At 48.5% G+C, this 27,962-nt stretch overlaps 1 protein-coding gene across 1 annotated transcript; it reads left to right on the forward strand.

Moving 5' to 3' along the window:
• The first annotated feature begins 1,322 nt into the window (after positions 1 to 1,322).
• Positions 1,323 to 27,798, forward strand: SPOCD1 (SPOC domain containing 1). Its single transcript, XM_066266564.1, has 16 exons — positions 1,323 to 1,412; positions 8,147 to 9,520; positions 16,593 to 16,634; positions 17,469 to 17,665; positions 18,069 to 18,111; positions 18,278 to 18,338; positions 18,663 to 18,753; positions 19,743 to 19,902; positions 20,018 to 20,134; positions 21,690 to 21,815; positions 24,624 to 24,756; positions 24,959 to 25,109; positions 25,405 to 25,540; positions 26,088 to 26,177; positions 26,453 to 26,639; positions 27,143 to 27,798. The coding sequence occupies exons 1-16, from the start codon at positions 1,323 to 1,325 to the stop codon at positions 27,796 to 27,798; spliced, it is 3,654 nt and encodes a 1,217-aa protein (XP_066122661.1).
• Positions 27,799 to 27,962: the final 164 nt, after the last annotated feature.

Below are 27,962 nucleotides of genomic sequence, written 5' to 3' on the forward strand. Positions count from 1 at the left end.
CCCAAGGTCACAGAGCCAGGGAATGGCAGGGCTCGAGTTAAAAGCCAGTTTCACAGATTACAATGCCCTCTGTTAAGATTGCTCATCAGCCTATGTGGGCCAGCCTCTGAGTGCCCACCCTGGAGAAAGGCCAGAGGCATCAAAAATTGTGTTTCTCTGAGAGGCCCCAGGGGGGAGAAGCAGGCTCCTTCCCTGTCCACAGTACCAAGGGCGCCAATTCCCAGCTCTGGAAGGACCAACTCCTCAAGGCTACAGCTCTATTTTTAGCCTTGAATCCATCAATAAATGGAGCCTGGCAGAGCAGGCAACTCCTGGCTGCCTGATATTAATAAAAAGAGAGAAAGTGACCATTTATTAAACACTTTCTGTGTGCTGGACATCATGCAAAGTGCTTCACATGGATTATCTACTTAAATCTTTGCAACATTCCTATGAGATAACTCCTCTTATTATCATCGTTTTATAAATAAGGAAAATGAGGCTCAAAGATGTTAGGAAACTTGCCTGAGGTCATACAGCTGATAAGCCCCAAATGCAGCTCACACCCAGGTGGGACTCCGAGTCCATGCCCTTTCCTCCTTACCATGTGGTCTAATAAAACATGACCCTGGCCACTGGACGACCTGCCGGCGAGGGGGTTGGGGGTGAGGCGGACACATCAACACAGGATTTCATCAGGGAGGTGCTGTAGGGCAAGAAGCAGCCGCAGGTTCCAGCTGGTTGGTTGGTTTCTGCCACAAAGAGCAGAAACCTGGAGCTGGAAGTCCCCAGATGGGAGAGGCTGGAAGATCATTGTGGGCAGAGGAGACAGCCCAGGCAAAGGCAAGGAGGTGCCAAGTGAGGCCTGTTCGGGGAGCAGTGGATAGTCTGGTGGGATTTGGGGAGAGAGGGAAGATGAAGCCAGGTGCACAGGGCAGGGCAAGATTCCAAAAGATCTTGAACCCCATGGGGTTTCTGAAATCTGGATTGTCAAAGGATTGTGAGTGGAAGAGTGACACTGTGACTTCTGAGCTTTAGAGTAGAGAATGAACTTGAGGGAGAAACTGGGATGAGGGAGACAAATGACTACAGTATTCTTACAACTAGCGGTGACAGTAGCTTCCTTTGTTGAGCACCTACTATGTGCGTTAGGCATCATACTAGGTGCTTTTCCTAAGTTATCACCTAATGCACATAGCAGGTGCTCAATCAGTGGTAGCTATTTAGAAGTTATTATTATCCCTCTTTTATAGATGAGGAAATGGAGGCTTTGAGAGATCAAGTGACTGACTGCCCAGGGCCACTGGGTTGGAATCCGAGTCTGGTCGACTCCAAAGACCTTGATGGTGCCCAGGCCAGAAGGGAGGGTGTGTAATAAAAACAGTCTCAGGCAAAAGGACATTGATCTAAAGTTCAGGAATGGAGAAGATAAGGTAGGTTTCAAAGATAATTGAGAGGCAGATTTTTGTTTTGTTTTGTTTCACCCTTTAAATAAGTTTATTCACACACATGGAGGATATAGTTACATTATTAAGGTTACAAAGCTGTTCTGGGGCCAGAACCGGGCAGACTCAGCTGGGGAAAGGGCACTGTTCCTACAGAGTAGTGGCTGCAGGAGGGAGGAAGGGCAAGGTCTAAAGTTCAGTGTGTCCAGCAGCTCTGAGGTCCCCTGTGATCAGAGGCACAGCTAGGGAATGAAGGAGGGTCAATGTGAGCGTCACCTGCATCCAGTATCTGACAACTGTGGGGTTAAAAGTCTCCAAGGAGCTAAGAAATATACCCCCCGCCCCCGCAAACAATAATGTCAGAGTGTCCAAGGATCACAGGAGCCAAGGAAAAGAGCTCCAAATGGTCAAAGTTGGAAGAGTTTGAGCACCAAAAATAAAGTAAAGTAGCATTGTAGTACAACCCAAAGTATAGAGTAAAATATCCATGAGTCCATACTGGTATGAATGACAATGAATGAATGATCAAATAAATTATATAAATGATTAGGAAGTGTCAAATTTCCCACAAAAAAAAATTCCAAATAATTTATGTAGATATTCTACCCTCAAGGAGGTGCATACTCCCTTAGTGCTTAAGTGTGGGCTGCTCATAGTGACTTCCTTCCTCAGGGGACAGTGTGGAAGGGAGGGCCAGAGTGACCTGCTCAGTGGAGAAACCTGGCAAACACCACCTCAGTCAGGTGAGCAGGTCAACATCAATATGATAAGTCAGGCTGATACGATGTGTGTTCAACAGCAGCTTGGTCAGGGCGCCAGCAATCCCTGGCAGCCTTGGAAAAGGTCTGCTTTTCATAAACACAAGTATATCCGCCTGAAGCAGCCATAGCTCCGGTTTACTCCTGACTGTGTCTGTTCATGACCTTGGGGGGTGGGGATCAGGAGCCCTAGAACATCTGCTGTCACCTCAGCTACTAGGAGCTCGGAGGCACAGGAAATCCAATCATTTCAGCTGTGGCCCAGGACTTACAGGACAGCCATATTCAGCGGCATCTCAGGAGGGCTTTGTTAGAGGCCCAGCAGTGCCCGTGCACTTGACCGGGATCCCCAGCTATAACTGTGCACTGTCCAGTGGCAGTGGGCATGACCTTAGTGAAGAGGAGCAATAGTGTCTAGAGAAGATCCCAGCAGCTGGGGTCAAAGGGACACTGACATCTGCAGACATCATCAGAGCCCTGCTGGTGGCCCCAAGGTCCATCTTTAGGCAGGGACCGAGCCTTGGGACACAGAGTTGCATGTACTGTGTTCTGAGACCTCTTGCTTCAGGACCAGAGGGTCTGCTTCTGGTTTTCCAGTTCATGAGGTCAATAACCTTGAACATGTCCTCCAGCAAACTGGAGAACTCCTGCCAGAGGCAGGGTCAGGCTTGTCTCAGTGGAGCTGTGGACAGCCATAGCAACCTCCAGCCGAGGAGCCTGCAGCCGAGGGGCGGGGCAGGGGCTGGTTCTGGGAAAGCGTGCTCCCTCGTGACTTTCTGTTCTCTGCCCAGGTGTTCGTGGGCTGCTCAGTGTGGCCCAGATCAGGCCTCTCTTTCCCTTGATTCCACAGCTAGTAAACTAGGATGAAGAATGTCACAAAAGCACCTGTGGAAAATGAACTTTTAAAGTCCTCCTTCCCCCTCCCCAGCAGTGGGAGAAACCAATTTACAAAAGTCAGTCCAGGCCTGACCTGTGGTGGCACAGTGGATAAAGCATCGACCTGGAATGCTGAGGTCGCCAGTTCGAAACCCTGGGCTTGCCTGGTCAAGGCACATATGGGAGTTGATGCTTCCTGCTCCTCCCCCCTTCTCTCTCTCTGTCTCTCTCTCTCTCTCTTTCTCCCCCCTTCTCTAAAATGAATAAATAAAATCTTTAAAAAAAAAAAAGTCCATTTTAGGGAGGCAAGACTGAGAGCTTCTCCCTAATTGAATCTAGCGTTAAGCCTATGCTTAACATCATATGTGAGACTTTGTCCACGTCTAATGAGTATTTAATAATACTCTTTGAAAACCTTATTTCTTTCCATCTTAAAACTCTTAAAGCAGTAACTTTGCAGTGGAGAAGTCTGCAAAACACTATCTTACCATGTGATGAAGGTTACTATCACCTGTGATATCATGTGGCTATCACATGCCCTGTTATGATATGAGGAGAAGGCAGTTCTCTGTGGCAATCTTGCCCAAAACCCTTAAGACCAGTTTAATCAGGAGAAAAACATCAGAGAAACCCAGATTGAGGAACACTCCACAGAATGCCTGAGTATTACTCCTCAAAACGGTCAAGGCCATGAAAACAAGGAAAGATTGAATTAGTACAAACCCAGGGACATTGGGGAGACACGACGGCTGAAGGCCATGTGTCCCAGAGCACCACATGCAAGTGAACACACAGTTTCAGGCACTACACCACAGGTAGACGTAGTGTTTCAGGGACCCTGAAACAGAAAAAAAGACATCAATGGGAAACCGGTGAAATTCAAATGAAGTTTGTAGTTTAGTTAAGAGTGACATACTGATGTTGGTCTCTTAGTTGTGACAAATGTACCACAATAATGTAAGATGCTAACAGTGGAATGAAATGGGCGAGGGACATCTAGATCTCCATGTGTTATATTTTCACCTTTTCTGGGACGTAAACTTTCCTTTTTTCTCTTTCTTTGTTTCTTTCTTTGTTTCCCTCCCTCCCTCCCTCCCTCCCTCCCTCCCTCCCTCCCTCCCTCCCTCCCTCCCTCCCTCCCTCCCTTCCTCTTTCTTTCTTTCTTTCTTTCTTTCTTTCTTTCTTTCTTTCTTTCTTTCTTTCTTTCTTCTTTCTTTTATTAAGTGAGAGGCAGAGAGGCAGAGACAGACCCCCGCATGCACCCTGACGGGGATCCACCCAGCAAGCCCCCTACCAGGGTATGCTCCACCCATCTGGGGTTGCTGCTCTGTTGCTCAGCAACTGAGTTATTTTAGTGCCTGAGGCGAGGCCATGGAGCAATCCTCAGCACCCAGGGCCAGCTCGCTTTAATCATTTGAGCCATGGCTGTGGGAGAGGAAGAGAGAGAGGAGAGAGAAGAGACAGAGACAGAAAGAGAAGGGGAGGAGGAGGGATGGGGAGAAGCAGATGGTCACTTCTCCTGTGTACTCTGACTGGGAATTGAACCTGGGGCTGACACTCTACCGCTGAGTCAACCAGCCAGGGCCAGTAAACCTATTTCAAGAGAAACCATTTATTAGAAGGACCCACACACACACACAGAAACCAAACACTTTTTCCTTGGCTTCCATGATACTGTGCCACTCACTGTATTATTCCCACATGTGTGTGTGCTTCCTTACTTACTAAATGACAGCTATCACATTAGGTACTGTGAAATAAGTGGACAAAAAGGCAGACTCGGTCTAGTTCCTGCCCTCCTGGGAATATAGTTTAGAGCAGGCGTCCCCAAACTATAGCCCGCGGGCCGCATGCAGCCCCCTGAGGCCATTTATCTGGCCCCCCACCGCACTTCCGGAAGGGCCACCTCTTTCATTGGTGGTCAGTGAGAGGAGCACTGTATGTGGCGGCCCTCCAATGGTCTGAGGGTCAGTGAACTGGCCCTCTGTGTAAAAAGTTTGGGGACCCCTGGTTTAGAGCAGGAACTTTGGATTGAGTTGGACTTGAGGTTGAACCACCAGCTCTGCTTCTCCCTAGATAGTGCATGATCCCAGGTAAGTCACTTCATCTCCAGAAACCAGTTTTCCTCCTCTGTGAAAAGTGGATAATGATGTCTACTTTATAGTATTGATGTGAAGATTCAGTGAGATAATATACAAAAGTCCTAACTGGTAGTAAATGTTCAGTGTTTATTAAAGCAACCATCTGACACACGGATCGTGTCTGCAGCCTCCCATGAAATTGCTCTCTCTCCAGTTTCCTTCTTCTATGGAAGGAGCTTACTGCAAGAAGCAACCAAAAATTAAAAAAAAAAAAAAGAAAAGGTAAATCCTGGTGATAAATAAGTACAGGCTGCAAAAAAGAGGTACTATCATGAACTAGTGGAAGAAAGAGCAAAGAATTTGGCAAAGGGCAGTGGGCCAAACCCTGGGCAAAACTTTACTTTGATTACTTTTTATGACGATGAGACAATTAGAATATCAGGAGGAAGGGAGGCTGGCTGGGTCCCTAAACCAACTCTACCACTTACTAACCTTGGGCAAGTTACTCAATCTTTCTGTGCCTATTTCCTTGTCTATAAAATAGGGGGAATAATATATTTACATCATAAACTCGGTGTAAGGATTAATATAGGTAATTCAAATACGTAAATATAGGATTAAGATAGGTAAAACCTTTGGACCAGTCTCTGGCTCAAAATAGCACTGTATGTGTTACCTATCACTGCCCATTTATCCTCCACACCATGTGGTGCTCACAGCACCTCCACTCTCCCCATTCTTTGCCCAATGGTAGGAGATTTCCATTATCCAAATGGACCAGAATAATAGTTTACTTGGGACCTGGTCAAGTCTCTGCCATAACAGCTAGCATATTCCGTGGTGCGAGGTCTTTTCACTTAAAAAAAAAAAAAATTCTTTAGAGCATTAGTTGAATGTCATTGGTAACATCCAATCTCAACTCTTACCTCATTTGTGACCCTGACAGTTTTGAATATGGATTACATAACAGCTTCCTTTTTTCCCCCCTTTGTAGTACCATATTTTAAAGAAAAGATTTAGATTTACAGAAGAAAAAATTGAAGATTAGTACAGAGAGTTTCCAAATACCTGGCATTCAGTTTTCCTTGTTATTAACATGATCTTGCCTTTTAAATTCAACATTATGTCTTTGAGATGCATCCATGTTGATATATAGATCTAATTTATTCATTCTAACTGCAGTGTAGTATTCTATTAACCTGGAAGCTCCTCATGGTCTCACATTATACACGTTTTAGTGCCAGGAGTTCCATCTTCCTCTTAGTGAGGTCTATCAGATCCTGAGTTCGGCAGCAAAAATACTTGCATAGTAGTAACGTTATAGATGTCATCTGGTTTTCAATGTTAAGAATCAATCTGCAGGCAAAGTATGGCAAACTGAATTACCTTTACAGAATAGAAAGTACATGCTATAAACCTTGACAAAGCAAAAGTAAAAATTGAGTTGATGGAGGAAGGCAGAAATGGGAAGGAAAAATTATTCATTTTGCGCAGAGGAGAATAAAAAAATATGATCTAAAGAAGAAATAGACATTTAAGACTATTATTCAAGTGATAATTGTAACCAATAGAAAAACAAAAAAATATGTAGGCCAAGGAGCCATCCCCGCTCCAATGGAGCCTTGGCTGTGGGAGGGGAAGAGAGAGACAGAGAGGAAGGAGGGGGGGGGGGGTGGAGAAGCAAATGGGTGCTTCTCCCATGTGCCCTGGTTGGGAATCGAACCCGGGTCCCCCGCTCCACCGCTGAGCCAACCGGCCAGGGCCCGTTAATGTTAGTAAATCAAGTAATAAGAGTGTGAGCCCATTATTCACAGTTATGAAAGTAACTTAAATAAAAAACTAGGCAACATAATAAAGAAAAAAGAGAGAGAGGAAGAAAGAAAGAAAGAAAGAAAGAAAGAAAGAAAGAAAGAAAGAAAGAAAGAAAGAAAGAAAGAAAAGGAAAAAGCCAGGTTGTTCCTCAGTTGGAAGTAAAAGGATATTTTAAAATTTTTATTTCTAACTTTTACATTTTGAATGTGCATTTTTACCCATATGAATTATATTTTTATTTTTGAGATAATTAAAATAATAAATAATTAAGCGAAAATGCAGATCTGATTCTCACATTTCCCTAGGGGTTCAGGTGATTTCAGTAATTCCCCGTCACCCTAAGATCAAGTTTAAACTCTCAGACAGATTCAAGGCCCTTCGACGACGGACCTTTGGCTTCAGGCAGTATCTGGCTTTAGAAACCCGAGGGATAGGCACCTCTTCCGGGAAGCCCTCTGGAGGGACAGTGCGCCCTCTGCTGGTGTCAAGACGTCAGCACGTCTGGGCTGCGGCCCCTTGCGTATCCTCGGAGACTACGCCCTCACCCCTCACCCAGGGCTCCACGCATCACGTGATTCCAGCCCCCTTCCCAGTTGGGGGTAGAACGCTGGAACGGGGAGCTTCTGGACGGTTGGAGCCGGGTTCCCTGAGCGGTAGGGGACTCCCTTTATCAGACCTAGGAACCTGTGTGGGGTGTGGGCAGGCGGTGAGAATGAACCCCGTCCATATCTGCTCTGTAAGGACTGGTTTAGAGCGGGGCTCTTAGGTCGGAGAGAATATGGCTCTTCCACTCCTGCGTGTCCTTTGCCGAGTCACTAAACGTCTCTATCTCAGTGACCTCACCTGTGTGAAATGAAATAATGCACAAAAGTAAATATTTAATAACTGGTAACTGTTACTATTACATCCCAATGAAGCAAAAGTGTAAACCCTAAGAGATGGGAAGACCCTATGGTCGCTGTAGCTGCTTGGTGGCAGGACTCTGCTCCCTCGTGTGGGGTGCAGGTCCTGCTGGGGTGCTTCCGTCACGGGGTGCGGTCTCAGGGTCCTGTGGCCTCCAGGCCTCAAGTGTGGGCAGAGCCGGAGGGTGGAACCTGGAAGGGAGGCTGTCTCCCATGTTCCCAACGGCCTGGGGTCCTCAGTGGTCCGGTGAGTCAGCCCTCCACGATGAAGTCTCTTCTCTGTCTCCTCACAGGGCCCACGCTCTGCTCTTGGCTCCTCTAGGTGGACAGACCTGTCTCAAGAAGGGGCCGCAGAGCGCTCCAGCACAGAGGACCCTGTTCTCAGTGCCCGAGGCAGCTGTGGCCTTTTCCAGGAGGACATGGAAGAAACTAGCTCTGTGTCCTTCCCTCGGGCGAGCCCTGGGGCCCGAGTTGGGGCTGGCAGAAGGAAGAGGGTGTTCAGGGAAGAGGCCCATCGAACTATCAGCTCCCAGGCTGGGGGTGCTCCTGGGGCCAGCCTGGAGGCCGAGGCCCACATGGTGGTCCTGGGGCTGCAAGCTGCAGGACGAAGCCAGGACTCGGTGCCTGGCCCAGAGCTGCATGTCCAGCTGCCCACGGTGCCTTCCCAGGGAGGGTCTTGGGCATCCAAGAGGCTCCAGATTTCTCTACACAACATCTTAGATGAAAAATGGGCCAGGAATCTTTGTAGCATGTCTGTGCGTCTCCCAGGGAGAGCTTTGGCTGGCAGGGAGAAGCCAGCAGGGGTGGAGAAGGCGAGCTTCCCCCGGTCCAGAGAGGTCAGAGAAGGTGGAAGAAGCCCCACCTTGAGTAAAGAAGAACCCCCCCAAAGGGAACTGTCATCCTTACAAGGCCCAGACCCTGTGCGGGCAGAAGAGAAAAGCAGGAAGTGTAAGGCCTGCTCAGAGAGTAAGGAGGGGGTTGGTGGCTTCTTGTGGCTTGGTCAGAACCCTGGTAGGGACAACACCCAGGGTGTGGGAGATTCCCCCCAAGGTGCTAACTTGGAGTCCTTGGGAGGCCTTTCCAGTCCTCTTTCTCCCAAGGACTCTGGGTCTGGGTCAAGGGGTTCAAGTGGGAGTTGTTTGGGATGTGCCTCAGGGACTGAGAAGGTCAAATATTTGCTCGCTGCAGGGGTTGGAGCCCAATTGGGCAGCCCGCATGACCCTGACGAGTTCTCACTGCCCAGTGGAGAGGACACCCTCAGGCCAGTTGCCCAGGATCCTCCACGGAGCCTGGCGCTGTGCCTGGGAGTGTCTGGAAAGGCCTCCACAGAGTGGCAGGAATCTGAGCAGGTCACTTTGGGGGCTGGTGGTGATGATGGCCCTGCCACCGCATACAACCAGGAGGATCTGGAGACCAAGGCTCAGCCAGTGTCCAGGCGGAGACTGAGGCAAGGACTCATGGCTCCTGAGGACACCCCCGCTGGCTCCCCAGAGTCTGCAGACAGCAAGGCTTGCTCAGGCTCGTTCATGGGGCAGAGAGGATCCAAGTGTGCTAAATTGGGGAGGGGCCCAGTGCCCCCTGCCGAGGGCCAGGGCCCAGACAGAAGCCCAGAGAACTTCATCCAGGACCAGGCAGCGGCATCCAGCCCGGGAGTCTTCCCCAAACTGGTAAGTTGAGGCTGAGAGGTTGGGCTAGGAGGGACCAGCCAGTCTCTCAATGTCGTGCTTGGTGGTGGAATTTAATAGAGCTAAGTAGATGGACTCTTAGTGACCGTTATCCTGCACACCTGTTTCATACATGACTGAGGCCCAACAAGTCAGGAAACAAAAAATAAACTACTTTTGCTGATATTTTGTGAGGGATCAGCATCTTCTGGAGCTGGTAAGTCCTGGGTTCAAATCACGCATCTGCCCACTTCCTAGCTGAGTGACCTTGGTATATTTTTTAACCTCTCTGTTTCCTCATCTGTAAAAAGGAAATACTAATTTCAATTTAATGGAGTTGCTCTGAGGATTAAATGGGATGACGGTGTAAAATAATGTGCCTAGCACAGAATATGGCACAAGGTAAATTAATTTATGTTAAATTGGCTTTCATGTTAGTGTCAACAATAGCCCTATAAGATGGGCATTGGCTCCATATTTCCAGATAGGGAAACTAAAGCTCAGGGAAGTTCACCACGTTCTTCAAGTTCACACACAGCGAAGGAGTCAGTGCCTGGCCATGTTCCCTGTATTGTCCTTTTACTTATAGTAATTGTCATTTTATTAATAATTATGGCTGACATGTTTATACACCAAAGGCAGAAGGTGGTACTACCTGTTTTTTTTTTTTGTTTTTGTTTTTTTTTTGCATTTTTCTGAAGCTGGAAACAGGGAGAGACAGTTAGACAGACTTCCGCATGCGCCTGACCAGGATCCACCTGGCACGCCCACCAGGGGGCGATGCTCTGCCCACCAGGGGGCGATGCTCTGCCCATCCTGGGCGTCGCCATGTTGCGACCCTCCTGGGTGTCGCCATGTTGCGACCAGAGCCACTCTAGCACCTGGGGCAGAGGCCACAGAGCCATCCCCAGCGCCCGGGCCATCTTTGCTCCAATGGAGCCTTGGCTGCGGGAGGGGAAGAGAGAGACAGAGAGGAAGGCGCGGCGGAGGGGTGGAGAAGCAAATGGGCGCTTCTCCTATGTGCCCTGGCCGGGAATCGAACCCGGGTCCTCCACACGCTAGGCCGACACTCTACCGCTGAGCCAACCGGCCAGGGCCTACCTGTTTTTAATGTACACTCACATAGTTGAATATTTATCATATTTGTTGAATATGTATTGTGTGCTAGACGCTTTTGATTGAATCTTTATATGAAGCCCAGAGAGCTAAGGTCACAGGCCAAGAGTCACACATCTGGTAAATGACAGAGCCAGGACATAGCGCAGGCAGTCTGTCCTGAGAACTCGCCACACTGCCGGCTTGTGCATCTTCCCTGCTGGAGAAGATCACTACTGGGGAATATTACTGCTGTTTCTGTCAGTGATAGTATCTAGCCTGCCTTCTGTATGATGAGTACTGTTCTAAACACTTTATCTTCAATTTTCCTAACAACTCTGTGAAGTATATGCCATTGATATGTACCCATTTTACTGATGTGGACACTGAGGCTCAGAGAGATGAAATAACTAGTTCAAGGCCAAACAACAGATTAGTAGAACTGATAGAGGAACCAGTGAACTATCTGTGATTTACCACTATTTGGTGATATAATTCCATTGGAATGCAATTACATTGTCTTTGTAAGCATCACTCAAAACCTTGAAGTTTTAAAAACAAACTAATGTGTATTTATCATAGAAAATAAAGAGAAATAAAAATCTTTAAAACGTCGACATTCAAATGTCCTGTTGACATTTTGGTATATGTCCTTTTCCCCATCTTTTTCTTATGCATATATATCTTTTCTTTGCCCGGAAATCAGATCACATGTGGCAAATTTTATAACTTGATTTTTTAGTATTTAAATATTTTTTTCACAATTAATTGTTAGCACAGAATGAGGAAATCCCTCTCATTGCCTCCCGACCCCATTGCCTTTTGCCTGGAGAGAACCACTGTTAACAGAGTCCTCCCAGTCTTCTTTCTTTGAACTTCTGGACGTATGGGAACACCTACATATCGTGCCTTCTTATCGATAAGTAGGCTCATACTACGCCTCATTGTTCTGGGACTTGTACTTTGTTTATTTTTCACATGCTGTATGTAGTATTTGTTCATTTTTTTTCAAGGTGATACCTATTGCTCTGGTGAATCCCTGAGTCCTGCATCATAGCAGTGACAGACATATTTGTCATAGGCCCTGCCATGACTAGAGGATGGGCTGGGACTTCCTTTTCTCATTTCCTGTCTCTTTAGCGAGGTTCAAAGCACAAAGCCTCGAGGTCAACAGACTGGTATTGGGTCCTGGCTTTGCTACTATCTGAGTTATAAAGGCAAGTGACATCATCTCTCTGGCACATCTCATAGGGTGGTGGTGAGGTGCATGAGGTGACATGTGCTTGACATTTAGCAAGGTGCCTGGTGCAAGAAAAATGCTCAACAATGTTACCTGCTATTGACATCCAGTTTTGTCCTGCTCTAAGTAACACTGGAGTGAACATGGCTGTGCATCTGGCAAAAATTTTCTGCATTTCACTTTAGTTTTTTGGGCCAGGTGCCCAGAATCGGGATTCCTGGGTCCACAGCATTTTGAGGGGCTAGTTTGAACTTGGGGGAGAGCCAGGTGTCCACCTGCCTTGACTGGAAGCAGCCGTGGCTGCTCTGGCCTCCAGGCACCATCCTTGACTCTGCGGCACAGTCCGGCATCCCACAGCTTTCCAAATAACCGGTTGCCATGGCAACTGGTGCCAGCTGCAGGAGAACTGAGGCCAGGCATGACAGGGACGGGTGGGTGGTTGAGGTCAGGGCTGAGTAGGGTGTGGGCATAGTGTCCAGCTGGTCTGAAGCCCCTTTTAGGGCCCTCCTACCTTCTCCTGGGCAGCCTGGCTTGTGCCAGGGGCAGACAGAGGGATTCAAAGTCAGGCTCAGTTACTTTAGAAGAGAGATTTTTCTTCTCTGAATCTTAGTTTTCTTTTTTATGAAATGGGGAGTCAGTTGGGCCCCAGAACTGCTGGGAATCTGGTATGTGAGGTTGGTTGTGTTGTATTCCTCTGGCTTGAAGTAAACTCTTGCAAGGGTATGGGGAGATGGGTGAAGTGCCATTTTCTTCTCTGTCCTGAGCCCCCACAGTGGCCAGTGACATCTAGAGCAGCTTTGTGAGTGGCAGGGGACATGAAGAGTCCCCTGCTCTGCCCACCACAATCAGGGAGGGACAGAGCTTCTCTGCCCCCCCCCAGGTTTCCCCTCAGGTGTCCTGTGTGCAAAGTGTCAGGAGGTCAGAGGGAGGACTATGTCTTTCTAACAAATGAGCAACCTTAGAATAGCTCTTTTTATTGACTTCTTATTGTATACAAAGAGCTTCATATATGTCAACATCTCATACTTAATACTTACCATAGCATTAAAGGTCAGTGTTAATAGCCCTGCTTTGCTGATTAAGGAAACAGGTTCAGAGAAGGTAAGTGATTTACTCAGGATCACACAGCAAGTAAGTGGTGCAGCCAGCATTTGAATCCAGGCCTGTAAGACTTTAGAATCCATGCTCTGAGCCAGGCTGCCAAAGGCCTGGCTTGCCCATCTGAGGCCAAGCTTGCAACTGAGCTATTTTTAACACCTGAGGTGGAGGCTCCAAGGAGCCATCCTCAGTGCCCGGGGTCAGTGCACTGAACCAATCAAGCAGAGGAAGGGGCTCTTTGAGCTGGGTCTGGGCAAAGGAAGTAGGTGTCCAGCAGGTAGAACAGGTAGGAAGAGAATACCAGGAGGAGGGCAGGCAGGTGCACGGTCTAGAGACAGGAGGCAGGTTGGAGCCCTACATAGTAAGGTCTTTGCTTCTAGTTATTTTTTTGCCTTAAAGCCTATTTTATCTGATATTAATATATGTAGCTACAAAACTGTATTTTGGTTGGTAATTGCCTGTTCACATATTATTCCATTGCTCTCTCAATCTTTTTGCATTGTTGTGTTTTAGAAATGGCCTTATGAATATCTTATAATTGGGTTTTCTTTTTAAAAGATCTGATAATTATTTTTATTTACCTGAAGTATTACTCCATTTACATTTGTTGTAATTATTTGAATCTAACTTAGTGTCTTATTTTGTGCTTTTCGTATATCCTGAATTTTCTAGATTTCCCTCCCTTTTGTTGCCTTTTTTTAGATTAATTTTTTTTCTTATTCTATTTTTTATCCCTCTAGTAGGTTGGAAGGTTTCTATGTCCTGTTTATATTCTTTTGGTGGCTACTTTAGAAATTTTAACACAAATACTTAACTCATCAAAGTATACAGGTGATTACTATCTTTATCTTCCTCTGAAATGATATAAGAATCTTGGGATGCTTTAATTCTGAGCATGAACCTTCCCAATTTATGTAGTGTTGTTAGCCAGTGAATTGGTCCTAAGTTATTTTTTAATCCCACAAATTATACACTGTTGTTATAGTATCATAAATCAATGTTTGTTTAGATTTCACAATATAGTTATCATTTTCTTTGCTCAGAATTCCTCCTAGCTTCTCAGCTTTTCTATCTGGGGTAATTTTTCTTTCTTCTGCAGTAGGTTTATCCTTTAACATTTGGTTTATTGAGAAAAGGTAAATTATAAACTAAAAAAAACCCCAGTAACTTGGTTTTCTCTATGATATATTTATTTTAGCCTCATTCTCAGAAAAGGTCTTGCCTGGGTCCATAATGATAGTTATTTTCTTTAAGCACATTGCAAATACCATTCTATTACTATGTGTTAGCTGTTAGTCTAATTGCCTTTCCTTTGTAAGTAAAATGCCTTCTGGTGAGAGGCATTGTAGAGTAGTGGTTACAGTTGTGGCCTCTGGAATCAGACTGCCTGGATTTAAATCCTAGCTCTGGTTTACAGCTCTGTGACACTGGGCAAGCTGATTAACCTCTCTGTGCTTTAGTTTCCTCTCCTGTAAAATGGGGGCACTAATCATTTCAGTGCCTGGCTCATGGGGTTGTGGTTTTTTGGTGCTATTAAAGTGTTAGCTGTTATTTTTTCTCTTTAATGCTCTTAGGATCTCCTTATCATTGATATTGAGCAGTTTCACGGTGATTTGTCTGGGTGCAGATTTACTTTTACTTATCCTGTTTGAAATTCATTCAGCTTTTTGAATCTGTGAATTGTTGTCTTTTATCAATTCAGGAAATTCTTAGCCATATATCTTCAAATATTACCTCTGCTCCATTCTCTCTTCTCTCTCCTTCTGGAATTTTAGATTAATCAGCCCTTTTCACTCTGTTCTTTGTGTCTCTTTGTGTTTCACAGTTTCTGTGTTGTGAATAGTCTCAATAGTTTATTAATTTATCTTCTAGGTCACTAACTTATTTCAGCTCTGTCTAATACGCTATTAAAGCTATATATTGAATTTTTCATTTTAATTACTGTTATTAGATTTTTCATTCCCAGAAGTTGCATTTGATTCCCGACCAAATCTGCGTAATTGTTTTTTTAATTTAATTTTATTTGTTTATTTTTTATTCCTTTTCCAAGTGAGAGGAGGGAGATAGAGAGACAGACTGCCGCATGAGCCCTGACCAGGATCCACATGGCAACCCCCATCTGGGGCTGATGCTCTGTCCATCTGAGGCCAAGCTTGCAACTGAGCTATTTTTAGCACCTGAGGTGAGGCTCCAAGGAGCCATCCTCAGTGCCCGGGGTCAGTGCACTGAACCAATCAAGCCATGGCTGTGGAAGGGGAAGAGAGAGAGAAAAAGAGAGAGGGAAGGGGAAGTGGGAGGGGTAGAGAAGCAAATGGTCACTTCTCCTGTGTGCCCTGACTGGCAATTGAACCCGGGACATCCACATGCTGGGCCTATGCTCTACCACTGAGCCAACCAGCCAAGGCCCGCTTGATCATTTAAAAAAATTTTCTTTTGCATTTTGCTCATATGTCCGACTCCTTTTGTTTCATTAAACATGTTATACATATAGAGTTTGTATTCTGGTCTGATAAACCCAGTATCTAAAAGGCTTTCTGGTCTGATAGCTGCTTGTCATTTGGAGCCTCATTACACTACTATACAGACCCCTGAAACGGGGCCAGCCAAAAGGTTTTAAATTGTGAAGGGCTAGTCTTATATCTTTCCTGCTTTCCTTCCCAGACGCCCCATTTTGTTTATTACCCCCTCCTTCTCAATTTATTTTTTTGAAAGGCTGATTCAGTCCCATGGTTTAAAAAAGAAAAGTGAAAGGTCTTCTTCCCAGCTCCCAGTCCCCTTCCTATTGGCAGCCTCGGTTTTTAGGTTCTGGTGCACACTTCCAGAGATATTTGATGCAGATTCAAGCAAATACAAATTTTAAAATTCTATCTTTTTAACGCAAGTGGTAGATCGCAACATACATTGTTCTGAACTTGTTTTTTAGTTTAAAAAGAAATGTTTCCGATTATAAAAGGAATATGTGCTCATTTTGAATAACATAAGTACCCAAGTGTCTACAAGTGGGAAGCAAAAGTCCCCCTGGAATTTCATTCTCCAGAGATAACCTCTATTATGCATCTATAACTATATATTTACATAAAGGGGCTTATGCAACAAATACTATTCTGTCAGCATTTTTTTTTTCTCCTAATAGTACACCATGACATCTTTTCACATCAGTCAGTGCTTCTGCATAGCTCAGCAGTTAAGTGCCTGGGCTTTGAAGTCAGACAGAACTAAGTTCTAATCCTAGCTCTGCTGCTTAGTAGTAATGGGACTTTTCAGATCCTCTCTGAGCCTCAGTTTCCTCATCTATAAAATGGGGGTACAAATAGTACATACCTCATAGTGTTATCCTGAGACCTTCATAAGATCGTGTGGGATGTGCCTCCTCTAGGGCCATCTAACTTCTAAGTCCCTGGTGAATGTTAGTTTTTACTATGACTCACCTTTTTAATGGCCACATAGAATCCATAGTATGATGTATGACTGTGTTAACCATCCCCTTTGATGGACATTAGATTACACTCAATTTTGTTGTTGTTGTTATTGTTATAAATGCCCACGGTGACTACATCTTTCACCTCTGAGTGTCTTTTTATTACTCCTGCAGTGGGTCAATGGGTCCTGCATTCTAATCTCTGCATTCTCTTTCTCTTCAAGGAGGAAATGAAAATACCCCATGGGGTGAAACATGTATATTACGTACGTTTTAACTTTTTGTTCCTGCTATTCATGCTCCCTCTCTCCAGGTCTGGGGTGGGGGGGGTCCTCCACAGTAGAAGCAGTCCCAGCCCCCAGCTGTCCCCCTCTAGGGCACCCTAGGGCTTCCCACTTCCTGTGATGCTGGAGCTCAGACTTCCAGTTTCCCCCCAGACTATGGAACCTGACCATTCGTGATAATTTATTCAAGGATTACTTTTCAGACCCATTTGCTTTCAAAATAATTCCCCATAGCTTGCAACAAATTAAAAGAATCAAAACATACTTGAAATGGAATAAAAGCTTAAAGAAAGCAAGAAAAAGGGAAGGAGAAAGGGAAATCTTATTTCAACAACGCCTCCTTCTCCACCGATCTTGGAAAGGTGCAACTGGGAGGCTCAAAATTAACACTGAGCTTCCTGGCAAACCACAGCAAAAAGGAGAGCAGGGTAGATTCTGTAGCTCATTAGAAGGCCAAAACCCACTCTGCACCGTGAAATGTCCCAGCTGATAAGATGCGCCTCTAGTCAGGAAGGTGAGAGGGTCCTGTTAACTCCAAGTGTGTCTGAGAGTGAGAGAGGAGGAGGCGAGGGTGTGATGAAGACAGGCTCCTTGCTTGGGATACAGGCCAGACGGTCAGCTAGCGTGTATTGAACCTACTATGTGGCAGGCCTTTTGTAGGCATTGGGAATACAGTGGGGACCAAGACATGTCCCCTGTCCTATGGACCTTACAGTCTGGTGGGGAAGAGCGACATGAACAGTCACAGGTGAGCGCTTTGAGGGGAGGAGCAGCGCTCACACTGCTCAGTATTGAAGTGCTCTTCTCCCTGTGCAGCTGGATTCCGGGGCAGTGATCTACCTCCTGGGGGCTGTCAGCCATGGCCAGGCAGCGGGGCTGTGGCCTCCAAAACTGGAGGCTCTGGAGAACATGACGGAGGCCAGCTCAGCCTCACATGCCCCGAGGCCCAAAAGGAGGGAAAGGCCTAGGGCCCGGGGCCCCACTGGGTGCCAGGTACAGAACAGCTTCTTCATGTTGGTGATGCCGCTTAATCCCATTGAGAGAGACACCCTCACACCTGATTCACAGAGATGCCATTGCAGCCCAGAGAGATGCTGTGACTTGTTCATGGTCACACCGAGTGCAATAGCACGAGGGTTAGACTGCTGTCCGGCTGGCCCGTGGGCGGTCCGCGTACTCTTCCTCCTGTGCTGCTGAATTCAGGAGCTTGGCTGGAGCGAGCCAGGGTCTGGGCCTCCAGAGCATTTGGAGAGGGAGCAGTCGCCCGCCTTTGTTCCTGGCCATCCCAAGTTCCTCTAGTTGCTTCCCTCAGGAGGGACAGCATGGGGCTCCGGTGGCCTCTCTGACCCCTTCCACCATCTTGGAGTGGCTCCCTGACCCTCAAGGACCCCATTTCTCCCCCACATATTCTTGCAGGAGGGGCTTTCCTGTTCAGGAGGCCTGTGCTGAGTGTCCAGGGGTGAATGCTTCTGCCCCGTCACATGGCCTTCTTCCCTGGAATGGCGGTCAGGGAGAATGCGGGAATGGGGGTGTGACTGGGGGAAGAAGCAGTGTCCCTGGGGAGCTGGGAGACTGGGAAGCTGGGCCCAGAGACATGGCCTCATGTCCTTATCCCTCCCCCACAGTGGGGCCCAGTGAAGGCTGAAGAGGAGGAGCCCGGTGAACAAGACTGGGGAGAGGACTCAGGTCAGGGGCCATGGAGGGTGACCTCAGCTGCCACCTCTCTTCCAGGGTCTGGTGGGGACTGCACAGGGCTCATGCCCAACAGTGTCTGGGAGACTGGATATGTCTTCTCTCTGTCCTGCCCCTGCCCCCCTCCAATCAGCTGTAGTTCTTTCTTAAGGAGGCTGGGGCTGCTGGCTGCCTGGGCTGAGCTCTCAGACAGATACGGAGGCTAGGGTCCTGAGAGTGGGCCCCTCCTTTGCCTGCCTAAGCCCCTCAGCAGGGAGTCGCTCCCTCCCCTTGCCCCTGAGCATCCATGGTGACCCGTGACCCTTTTCCCTCCCACAGCTCAGCTTCAGCTCCAAAAGGAGAAGCTATCCTTGGATATGGGGGTACGGGACACTGTGGTCCGGGTCCTACAGAAGGTGCTGTGGAATCGGTAAGGCCTTGTTCCCCACGTCCCTGATATCCCGATGGGCTGCCACCACCTCCCTGGGCCGTGCCATGTTCTAAGGCAGTGGTTCTCAACCTTTCTAATGCCGTGACCCTGCAATACAGTTCCTCATGTTGCGGTGACCCCAAACCAAAAAATAATTTTGGTGGCTACTTCATAACTGTAATTTTGCTACAGTTATGATTCGGAATGTAAAATACCTGATATGCATTATGTATTTTCCGATGGCTTTAGGCGACCCCGCCAGGGTCACGACTCACAGGTTGAGAACCGCTGTTCTAAGGGCTTCTGTGTGTCTGACTAACCTATTTTGTAGCCGTGAGCTCACTTGCCCACACAGAGAGTGAGAAGAGAGCTGAAATTTGACCCTGGGTCTCTCTGGCTTCAAGGTGATGCTTTCCTATTAAGCCTCTGCTGCTTTCAGCGTCTGCTCAGGCCCTGTGGATGTCACCCACAGCAAATGTTTTCAGACATAGAGACTTGTGGTGGGAGCATCTCAGAGATCTGATCCCACAGCTCTCATTTACTAATGGTGAGACCAAGGCCCAGAGAGGGCAGGACTTTGCAAAAGGCACCCAGCAGGAAAATGATTACAACCAGGGCTAAGCTCTGCCCTCTGCCTCAGCTGATGCCTTGCCCTCTCCCAGGCTTCCTCCGCTTTATACATCCCGAGTTCCACTGGCCAGGGGTAGAGCGGGAGCTGAGCAGTCAGATCTTGCTTTGCCACTAATAAGGTGGCCTTGGGCAAGCCCCGTTCTTCTCTGAGCCTCAGTTACCCCTTCTGTAAATGGAGAATGATAACACTTATTCCTCACAGAGGTGGGGTGAGAATTAGTGGGCTCATATAGGAAAATGCTCTGAATAGAAACTGGAGTTGGCCTAGAACCTGCTTCCCACCCATAGCTCTCCCTCCTGGGCTGTGTGCCTGGATAACCTCACAGTTCAGTGTCATAGCCCTGCCCTTGTCCCCACAGCCTTCAGGAGCTCCCAGACCTGGTGCCAAGTGTGGAGGTGGTGGAGGGCATCGCTGCTGGCATCGAGGCAGCCCTCTTCGACCTGACACAAGCCACCAACTGCCACTACAAGGCCAAGTACCGCAGCCTGCTATTCAACCTCCGCGACCCCAGGAACCCCGTGAGCAGGACTTTGTGCTGGGCTGGGCCCCCGTCGGAGGCACAGAGACTTGGCAGGATGTTGGGGTGGAGGCTCTCGGAGCCATGTGGTGCAGCCCCGGCCCCTGCCCCTTCAGGACCTGTTTCTCAAAGTGATCCATGGAGACATCGCTCCCCACGGCCTGGTGCGGATGAACTCATTCCAGCTGGCCCCCCAAGAACTGGCCCGCTGGCGGGACCAGGAGGAGAAAAGGGTGAGCTGTTGGGTCACATCAGGAGAGGTGGCAGGACATAGGAGGAGGGGGTGTGGGAGGGGTGACCTGAGTGTGGAGCAGGAAGAGAGAGAGCAGAGCGAGGAGGGAGATGGTGAAACATGGGGAATATAAGACAGAGAGAAATTCAGAAACGAGGAAACAGAAACAGCAGGCAGATGAGAAAGCCAGAGAGACTCCACCAGAAAACTTCGGAGAAGAGGCAGAAATGAAAGGGATCAGGGTGGAGAGCTGGGCAGGGAGGTGGCACGCCCGAGAAGTGTTGTATTCCACTTGCTTTTCTGTGGTACTGGGCTTGGGAGGGGGCGACTGGGGATGATGGTCCAGACTCTGGGTCTGTGATTGACATCCACCATCATGGGGAACAGACCCTCTGTGGTCCCTCTATTTTCAGTCCAGGATCAGAAGCCCCAGAAAAGGCTGGAAGTCTTCCTGGTGCCCCAGGTGGGGTGAGGGACCCTGCCACACCTATATTTCACGGTTATGTCCCCATATGCCCTGGGTCCATGGGTCTCCCCCTACCTGGGAACTGTTCAGGGGCAGGGAAACCGTGGGCACTGAGCCAGCTTTGAGGATGCTTGCGTAGTGGTTTTTGTGGCCCATTGAGAGAGGGAAGGACTAATCTAGGGAGTGGGGCCAGTGGGATGGGGTGGGTGCTAAGGCTCCTGTTCTGGTAGACACTGGTAGAACTGATTAGAATTAATAACTAGAACCTATTAGGTGAATCTGTCCACTATAGGTTGAACTTCTGTCCAGGTACTGTGGGGTACTAGGAGGCAGGACCAGCTGCATAATTTATGGGGTCGATGCTGAATGAAAATGGAGGGTCCTTTGTTCAACAACTATTAAGAATTCCAAGGTGATGACAGCATTAAGCATGGGGCCCCTCTAAGCACAGAGCCCTGGGCAGCAGCACCAGAGCCCATGCCCAGGAAGCCAGCTCCACCAGGGAAGATAGGACCTCTGCTCTCCAAGGGTAGTTAGAAGGGAAGAGAGAGGTTTTCAGGGAACATTTCATATTGGATAGTGTTGATCAATAATAAGAATCACAAGTATCCTTTACTATGAATTAGGCTCCAGGCTAAGTATTCTACATATGCTGTTTAATGCTTGTAATTCCTAGAGAATAGATAAACTGAGGCTTAGAGCAGGAAAATACTTACCCAGCATTACTTTGTGGGTCTTTATTTAAATGGTCCAGCTGGCACTCCAGAGCCTGTAGTCTTCCCAGGACAGAAGGTGGAGTGCAGTCAGAAGCAGAATTGACTTATGGGTAAAGGTGAACTTCAAGAAGGCTTCCTAGAGAAGGCAGGGCTTGTGTTGGAAGGTGAATGAGTGGAATGTGGAGAGGTAGGGCTGAGGGTAGAGGGCTTTCCAGGTGAGGGCAATGGCAGAAGCAGAAGTGTGGGGGAAGGGAAAGGGCTGGCGGGGAAGAGGACCACAGGAGAGGGGCCTCAGGAAGGCCAGGGAGCACTTGGGTTCTTGGTGGCTGGAGACCCGTGACACCAGCTGAGCTTGGGCTGCTCTGCCCCACCAGGGCCTGGAGATCATTGAGCAGCAACAGAAGGAGCCAAGCAGCCTCCCAACCTCCAAACTGACCCACAAAGGTGAAGTCGAAATCCTGCGGGATACGGACCAGATGCTGACCCTGGAGGATCTGGTGGTAAGCAGGAACCTGACTTGGAGCTGGGCAGGGCCTGTGCCCAGGGACCCCACTCCTTGCCTCACCAGCTGTGTGGCCTTGGGCAAATCACCTGACTACTCTGAGGCCCACAGCCTTCATTGTAAAGCCCGGTAATGATCTACCGCACAGGGTCCAAGTAAGCACGGGGCGAGACAGCTGCCGATACAGGGCCTGGCAGCTCCTTTTCAGTGCTGGTCCCCCTCCTTTTGGTCTAACCCCGAGGGACCCTATGTGAGTGGTCCTAGCACTGCAGTTTCTCCAAACTGGAGACCTTCTGACCAGATACCAGGTAGCACTGTTCGAGGCACTGTCTTCGTGCATGTAAGGAACAGAGGCTTGCTCTATTCAGCAGGACGACTTAGGAGTGCTCCAGGCAGGGAACCACCCAGATAGCAGGGCAGTTGGTACAGAATGTCCTCTTACCGCTGGGAATCTGCACCATCCTCATGTCGGTCCTGCTTCTTCCTCCTGCTTGGCCCCTCTGTCTTGCACATGGCCTAACATGGTGGCATAGCAACCCCGCAGTCAGTGAACCCAACAGCTCAGCATTCTGCAGCTGTCAGAGCTCCCCCATGGCTCCTTTCAGCCACTCTCAGAAGATGTCTCTGGCTTTTGTTGAGGGTCCTGTGGGTCAGATGTTTACTCTAGTCTAATCAGTTTTACGTCCAGCATGGGAGTGCGGGAAGGCCCCTTGAGCCATGTTCACTTCGGAAAGGCCAGTGAACGTGACAGACAAAAATCCCTGCTCCTCCCAACTAATATCCAGGCTGACAACCAGAGCTGCTGCCTATGCAGAGAGGAGCCCTCAGGGGTGTGGCTGCTCCCCAACCAAAACCAGTCTGCATTCCCTGAATGGATTGAATGTAAATGTAGGGGTACAGCTAGGAAGACCTGGAGAGAAGAGAGAGAGAGGAAGAGCAAGGGCATGACAGAGTAGAGAGGGAAAATAACACACAACAGTCTTTACTCCTTATGGAAACACCTACCATGTGTTCCTTTTACAAACAGTACCTTGGCTCTGGCCAGTGGCTCAGTGGATACAGCATCGGTCTGGGTGTGCAGACATCCAGGTTTGATCCCTGATTGGGCAGGAAAAGTGACCATCTGCTTCTCCCCACCTCCCTCTTCCTCTTCTATTCCTTCTTCTTCCCCTCTTCTCTTCCTCCTGCAGCTACTGGCTCAATTGGTTCAAGCATGGTCCCAGTCACTGAGGGTAGCTTGGTTGAGTGTCAGCTTCAGGCACTAAAAATAGCTGGGTACTCGAGCATTGGCCCAAGACAGGGTTGCTGGGTGGATTCTGGTCGGGCGCATGTGGGAGTCTGTCTCTCTATCTCCCCTCCTCTCACCTAAAAACAAACAAACAATGCCTCATTCAAATCTCACAATGACCTATAAGATAGGTGATACCCATTTCCTGGGTGAGGATCTTGAAGCCATTTGCCCAAGGTTGCCTGGCTAGCAAAGAGGGAGCTGAGATTTGAAGCCAGGCTATCTGACTGCAGAGCCTAAGCTTGACATTACTCTGGAGGTCGTTTATAGGGCAAGAGGAGTTTAAAAATGTGGAATCTTCCTAAAGCAATGTTTGTTTTGTGTTTCAAGCTGTTTCTGTTATGAGGAGGAAAGATGATTTGGCAATGGGCATCCAGAGTCTTAAAACTGTTCGTTCTCCTTGATTCTGTCATCTGCTTCTGAGAACTTGTCCTAAGGAAATAATTGAAAGTTTAGGAAAATACTTTCTGCACAAGGATATCTTCAGTACTGTTTGTAATAGTGAAAACCTGGAAATGACCCAATCATCTAGCAACTGTGGTGATGGGTGTGCACTGCCATCCACCCCATCCGTGTAATATTTACAGGGACTATCATGTCAGGTGCCTCTGCTGTAATTCACGGACAAAAAGAGAATACAGGCATACCTTGTTTTATTGTGCTTTGCAGATATTGCCTTTTCCCCCCTGCAAATTGAAGGTTCGTGGCCACTCTGCATCAAGTAAGTCTGTTGGCGCCATTTTTCCAACAGGCTCAGATGATTTTTAACTAGGATTTTTAAACAATTAGGTAATTTTTATTTGTTTGCTTTGTTTGAGGAACCTAAAATTTACTTCGGTGACATTGAGATACATGATCATAGTGTCTTCCCATATTTTGTACTTTGCTTTATTTTTAAAAAAATGTTTATTGCATTTACTGGGGTGACATTGGTTAATAAGGTTATCTAGGTTTCAAGTGCACAATAACACATCATCCGTATATTGATTTGTGTGTTCACCACAAAGAAGTATTTTTAATTAAGGTATGTACACTTTTTTTTATACCTAAAGCTATTGAACACTTAATAGACTACAGGATAGTGTAAATACAACTTTTGTGTGCACTGGGAAACCAAAAGGTGCATGTGACTCACAGTATTACAGCACTTGCTTTTTTGTTGTGGTCTGGAACCGAGCCGTGGTGTCTCTGAGGTATGCCTGCACAGGCTGAATATTTCATCCTAGTATTTTAGTAAAAGGATCCCTAAAGCCTGTGTAACGAAAAACTATTATAAAGGAATACCCAGGATATTAACTGTTGTCTCTGAGTGATAGGACAAAGGGTGATTTTTTTTTTTTAATTTTCAAATTTTCTGTATTTTCCAAATTTTCTTTAATAAGTTCAGAGTACTTTTGTAACAAATAAATATATTATTTGGAAAAATAAAACCACATCCCTGAGGCTTTCTCCTCATAGAGGGCTCCTGACTTCCCAGCTGCCTGTCCAGTCTACCCCCTCTCCTCCTGTGCCTCCCAGGGGCCCATGATGACGGGGAACTGCAGCCCACTAGCCCGGCCTGTCGTATCAGAGGACTCCGCGGAGCAGCAAGAGGACTGCCGGGAGCAGCGTGAGCAGCACTTCTTCAACCCCGGCTGCCACAGCTACAAGGGTTGTGGAAGACACAGGAAGAGCACAAGAGTGGGGGGCAGGCGGGGGCTGAGTGTGGGGTTCGACAGTAATGGGGGCGTGGCCTGGGAAGAAGGTGCCAGGCCACCTCAAAAACAACCTGTTTTAAACCCTGGCTCTAAAGCCCTGGGCTGGCTTCAGCCTGGCGCACTGCCCGTTTCAGCTCCTGCCTCTGATGTTTGTAGACTGGAAACCCTCGTGTGAGCTGCCAGGCTCCTCCAAATTCAACAGAAGGGTGGAGGAGAATGTCTTCCAGAGAGCCCCAATTCCATCCTCTGTGTCCTCTCTGGAGATGCCACCAGTTGGGGAGAAACCTCCAATGGAGCCCCAGAACAGGTGTGGGGTTGGGGACAGGGAGGTGGGGGAAGCCACCTGCCAGGGCAGCAGATACAGTGTGGACTTTTCTTATGTGGCCTTGGACAATTCTCACCCTCTCTCTGGGTGTCAGTTTCCTCATCTGTGCAGTGGAACTAATTATTTTGGCCTACTGGTTTCCCCCTGCATACAGCCATGCTTGGCCCAGTGTTCTAGCACCCACAGTGGGGACACCGGGCCTTCTTTGAAAAGGAGGTGCTAGGGGAAGCCCTGGTGACTTGCTCGCCTGGCCCTGACCCTCTCTTCCTCCCCATAGGCTCCAGATGCCTGCTGGCCCCACAAAGACCCTGCCCAGTCAGCCACCTTGGGAGGGGGTTCTGGATATGTTCTCCATCAAGCAGTTCCGGGCCAAGGCCCAGCTGGTCTCAGGATGCAGTGGTCAGCTTATCATGGTACTACTGCCCTATTCGCCGGAGACTCCCTCACATACTGACCAGCCCAATCAGCTCACTCATTCGTTCTTTCTTTCATTCATTCATTCATTCATTCTCACTCAAAGACCGTCTCTGTGCCTGGCCCTATACTAGGTAGACATGGGGCAGATGAAATACCAGCCCCACTCCTGCAGAGACGCCCATGGGTCAGGGACTCCCTGTGATCCAGTGCATAAGGGAAGGACACAGGAGACAGGGCTATGCCTCCTTGGCTGAGAGGAGAGTTTAAGAGTGATTGTTAAGTGACTAACAATCAACTTAAAGTGTGGGATGAGGGTGGAAAGTTAGAGGAGGGAGGGGCTTCTGAGAAGTTGTAGGAGATTGGCCAGGATAGGCTATAGGCCACCAGGGGCAATTAGGGCTTCCTGGGCAGCCACTGGAGGTCTTAATAGACTGTCTACCCATCCTCTTCACCACAGGCTGTGGCCTTCAGGTGGCTGGTATTGAGTCTGCCCTGAGTGGGTGGGAATCTAGGGGGCTGATTGACCATGCTACCTGCCCCCAGGCCCTGCCCAAGGTGATCCGCTCAGCAGGCTGTATCTCCCCCAACACCATCTGGGACCTTCTGGCCAGCATCTGCGCAGCCAAGGCCAAGGTAACTGCCCAGTCTGGGGCACCACCTCTTTTGTTAGCGCTATACCCCCGGCCCTGTGCTCCCTTTCTTTGCCTTGGGAGTAGACGCCTCGTGGAGGATATTCAGGTCTAGTTCCCACTGACCGCAGGCTCATTGTGTGACCTGGGCAAGTCCTTGTGTTTCCTTCTCCAGAACATGGGGACACACTTCCTCACAGGGGCTTAGATGAGATCAGGAGTGTTTGCAGGAGTGAAGGATGACTGCTCCTAAAGCTGCTCTCCTTCCTGTGGCTGCAGGACATCTGTGTGGTCAGACTGTGCCCACAGGGGGCTCGGGACACCCAGAACTGCCATCTGCTCTACTCCTACCTCAACAATAAGCAGTGCCACGGCCTGGCAGCTGTGGAGCACATGAGGGTGGTCTTGCTGCCCCTGCCTGCCTTCCGGCCCCTGCCTACCAGACTGCGCTGTCTTGGAGGCCCAGGTGAGTATCCTGATGTCCATACCAGACCCTGCCTCCCCATACTTGGTGACCAGATGGGGCATTGTTGACACAGCCACCTGTGTGTCTGTGGAGGCAGGCACATCTCAGAAGGGAACTTATGAGACAGGAAAATGTGATAACAAAAACAACGCTAGCTCATGCTTGTATATCGCTTGCTACACATCAGACAGTGTTCTAAAAGCTTACTTGTGAACTCAGGTACTCCTCAAAATAATCCTAGTGGAATGGTACTGTTAGTTTCTTCACTTCACAGGTGAGCAAACTGAGGTAGGGTCAAACCATCCCTGTCTACCCTCAGCCAGGTGAGCCCTTTCCCACAATGAAAGCAAATCTCCTGAGACAGGTTCATCTTCCCACTTTCTCTAGCATCTCATGAGCCCCCCACCTCACTGCTGTGAACCTCTTCTTGGGGGTCTGAAGCTTCTGGGGAGCTCTGCATTCTCTCCTTCCAGGCCTTTGGTCTCTCCCTTCTCCTTCTCCAGGCCTGGAAACCACTCATTCAAGCCTGCTGCTGGCTGTGCTGCTCCCGAAGGCAGCGCTTCCAGAGACAGCAGAGTCCAGCCCCTTGTTGGGGAAGGTTCGCAAGATGGTTTCCTTCAACAAAAAAGTGAAGATAAGATGCTACCAGCAGGACGGGCAGCCAGATATGGCTCTGAAGGACTCCCATCCCTCAGGGGATACCCTGCAACAGAGCCAGAGCAAAGGCAGCCAGGCTCTAAGGGGCATTTGTACCTGGCAGAGGCCTGCTAGAGGCAGGGGGAGACTGTGGGAAGAACCTGACACCTGGCAGGGTCCTGAGCAAGTGCAGTCTTGGCATCCCTACTCAGCAGCACCAGCTGGCAGTGGCCAGTACCTCCACAGGGCATTCTGTCCACAACAAACCCTGCTCCGGCATCTTGAATCCCTGGTGACTATGAGCCACCAGCTCCAAGCCTCCCTGAGGCCTGCAGGCCAGGAGCTCCTTCCTCAGTCACCTGCAACCTGTGGACTTCTTGGCCTCTTTTGCCAGCCCCCTGCAGCTCCAGAGCCCCCTGCCCCAGCCCCTGGCTCCTCTTTGAGCCTAACAAATGGAACTGGCTCTGAGTGTCCCTCCCTAGAGAGACATGACCCTCATTACCCACCAGAAGAGAGGCTTTAATTTCTTCACCAGTGCCAAACCCTGAGCTATTCCAGGGAGAGACAGGGGAAGAGGATGGGGAGGACCAGCTCAACCCACTTCCCCCTTTTGAGTTTCCTGTTCTGCGAACTGCTTATCGTTGATTTTTGGTTCAATAAAGACTTGAACAAAGTTGAGACTGCGTG

Source organism: Saccopteryx bilineata, chromosome 3 (assembly GCF_036850765.1).
Source record: "Saccopteryx bilineata isolate mSacBil1 chromosome 3, mSacBil1_pri_phased_curated, whole genome shotgun sequence".
Taxonomy (NCBI): domain Eukaryota; kingdom Metazoa; phylum Chordata; class Mammalia; order Chiroptera; family Emballonuridae; genus Saccopteryx; species Saccopteryx bilineata.

Excerpts from the sequence above, each read along its gene's own strand:
- SPOCD1 (XM_066266564.1), top strand. The coding sequence starts at position 1,323 with ATGGTGCCCAGGCCAGAAGGGAGGGTGTGTAATAAAAACAGTCTCAGG. Across the intron at positions 17,666-18,068 it reads GTACAGAACAGCTTCTTCAT|GAGGGGCTTTCCTGTTCAGG; the intron begins GTTGGTGATGCC and ends ATATTCTTGCAG. Across the intron at positions 18,112-18,277 it reads CCTGTGCTGAGTGTCCAGGG|TGGGGCCCAGTGAAGGCTGA; the intron begins GTGAATGCTTCT and ends CCTCCCCCACAG.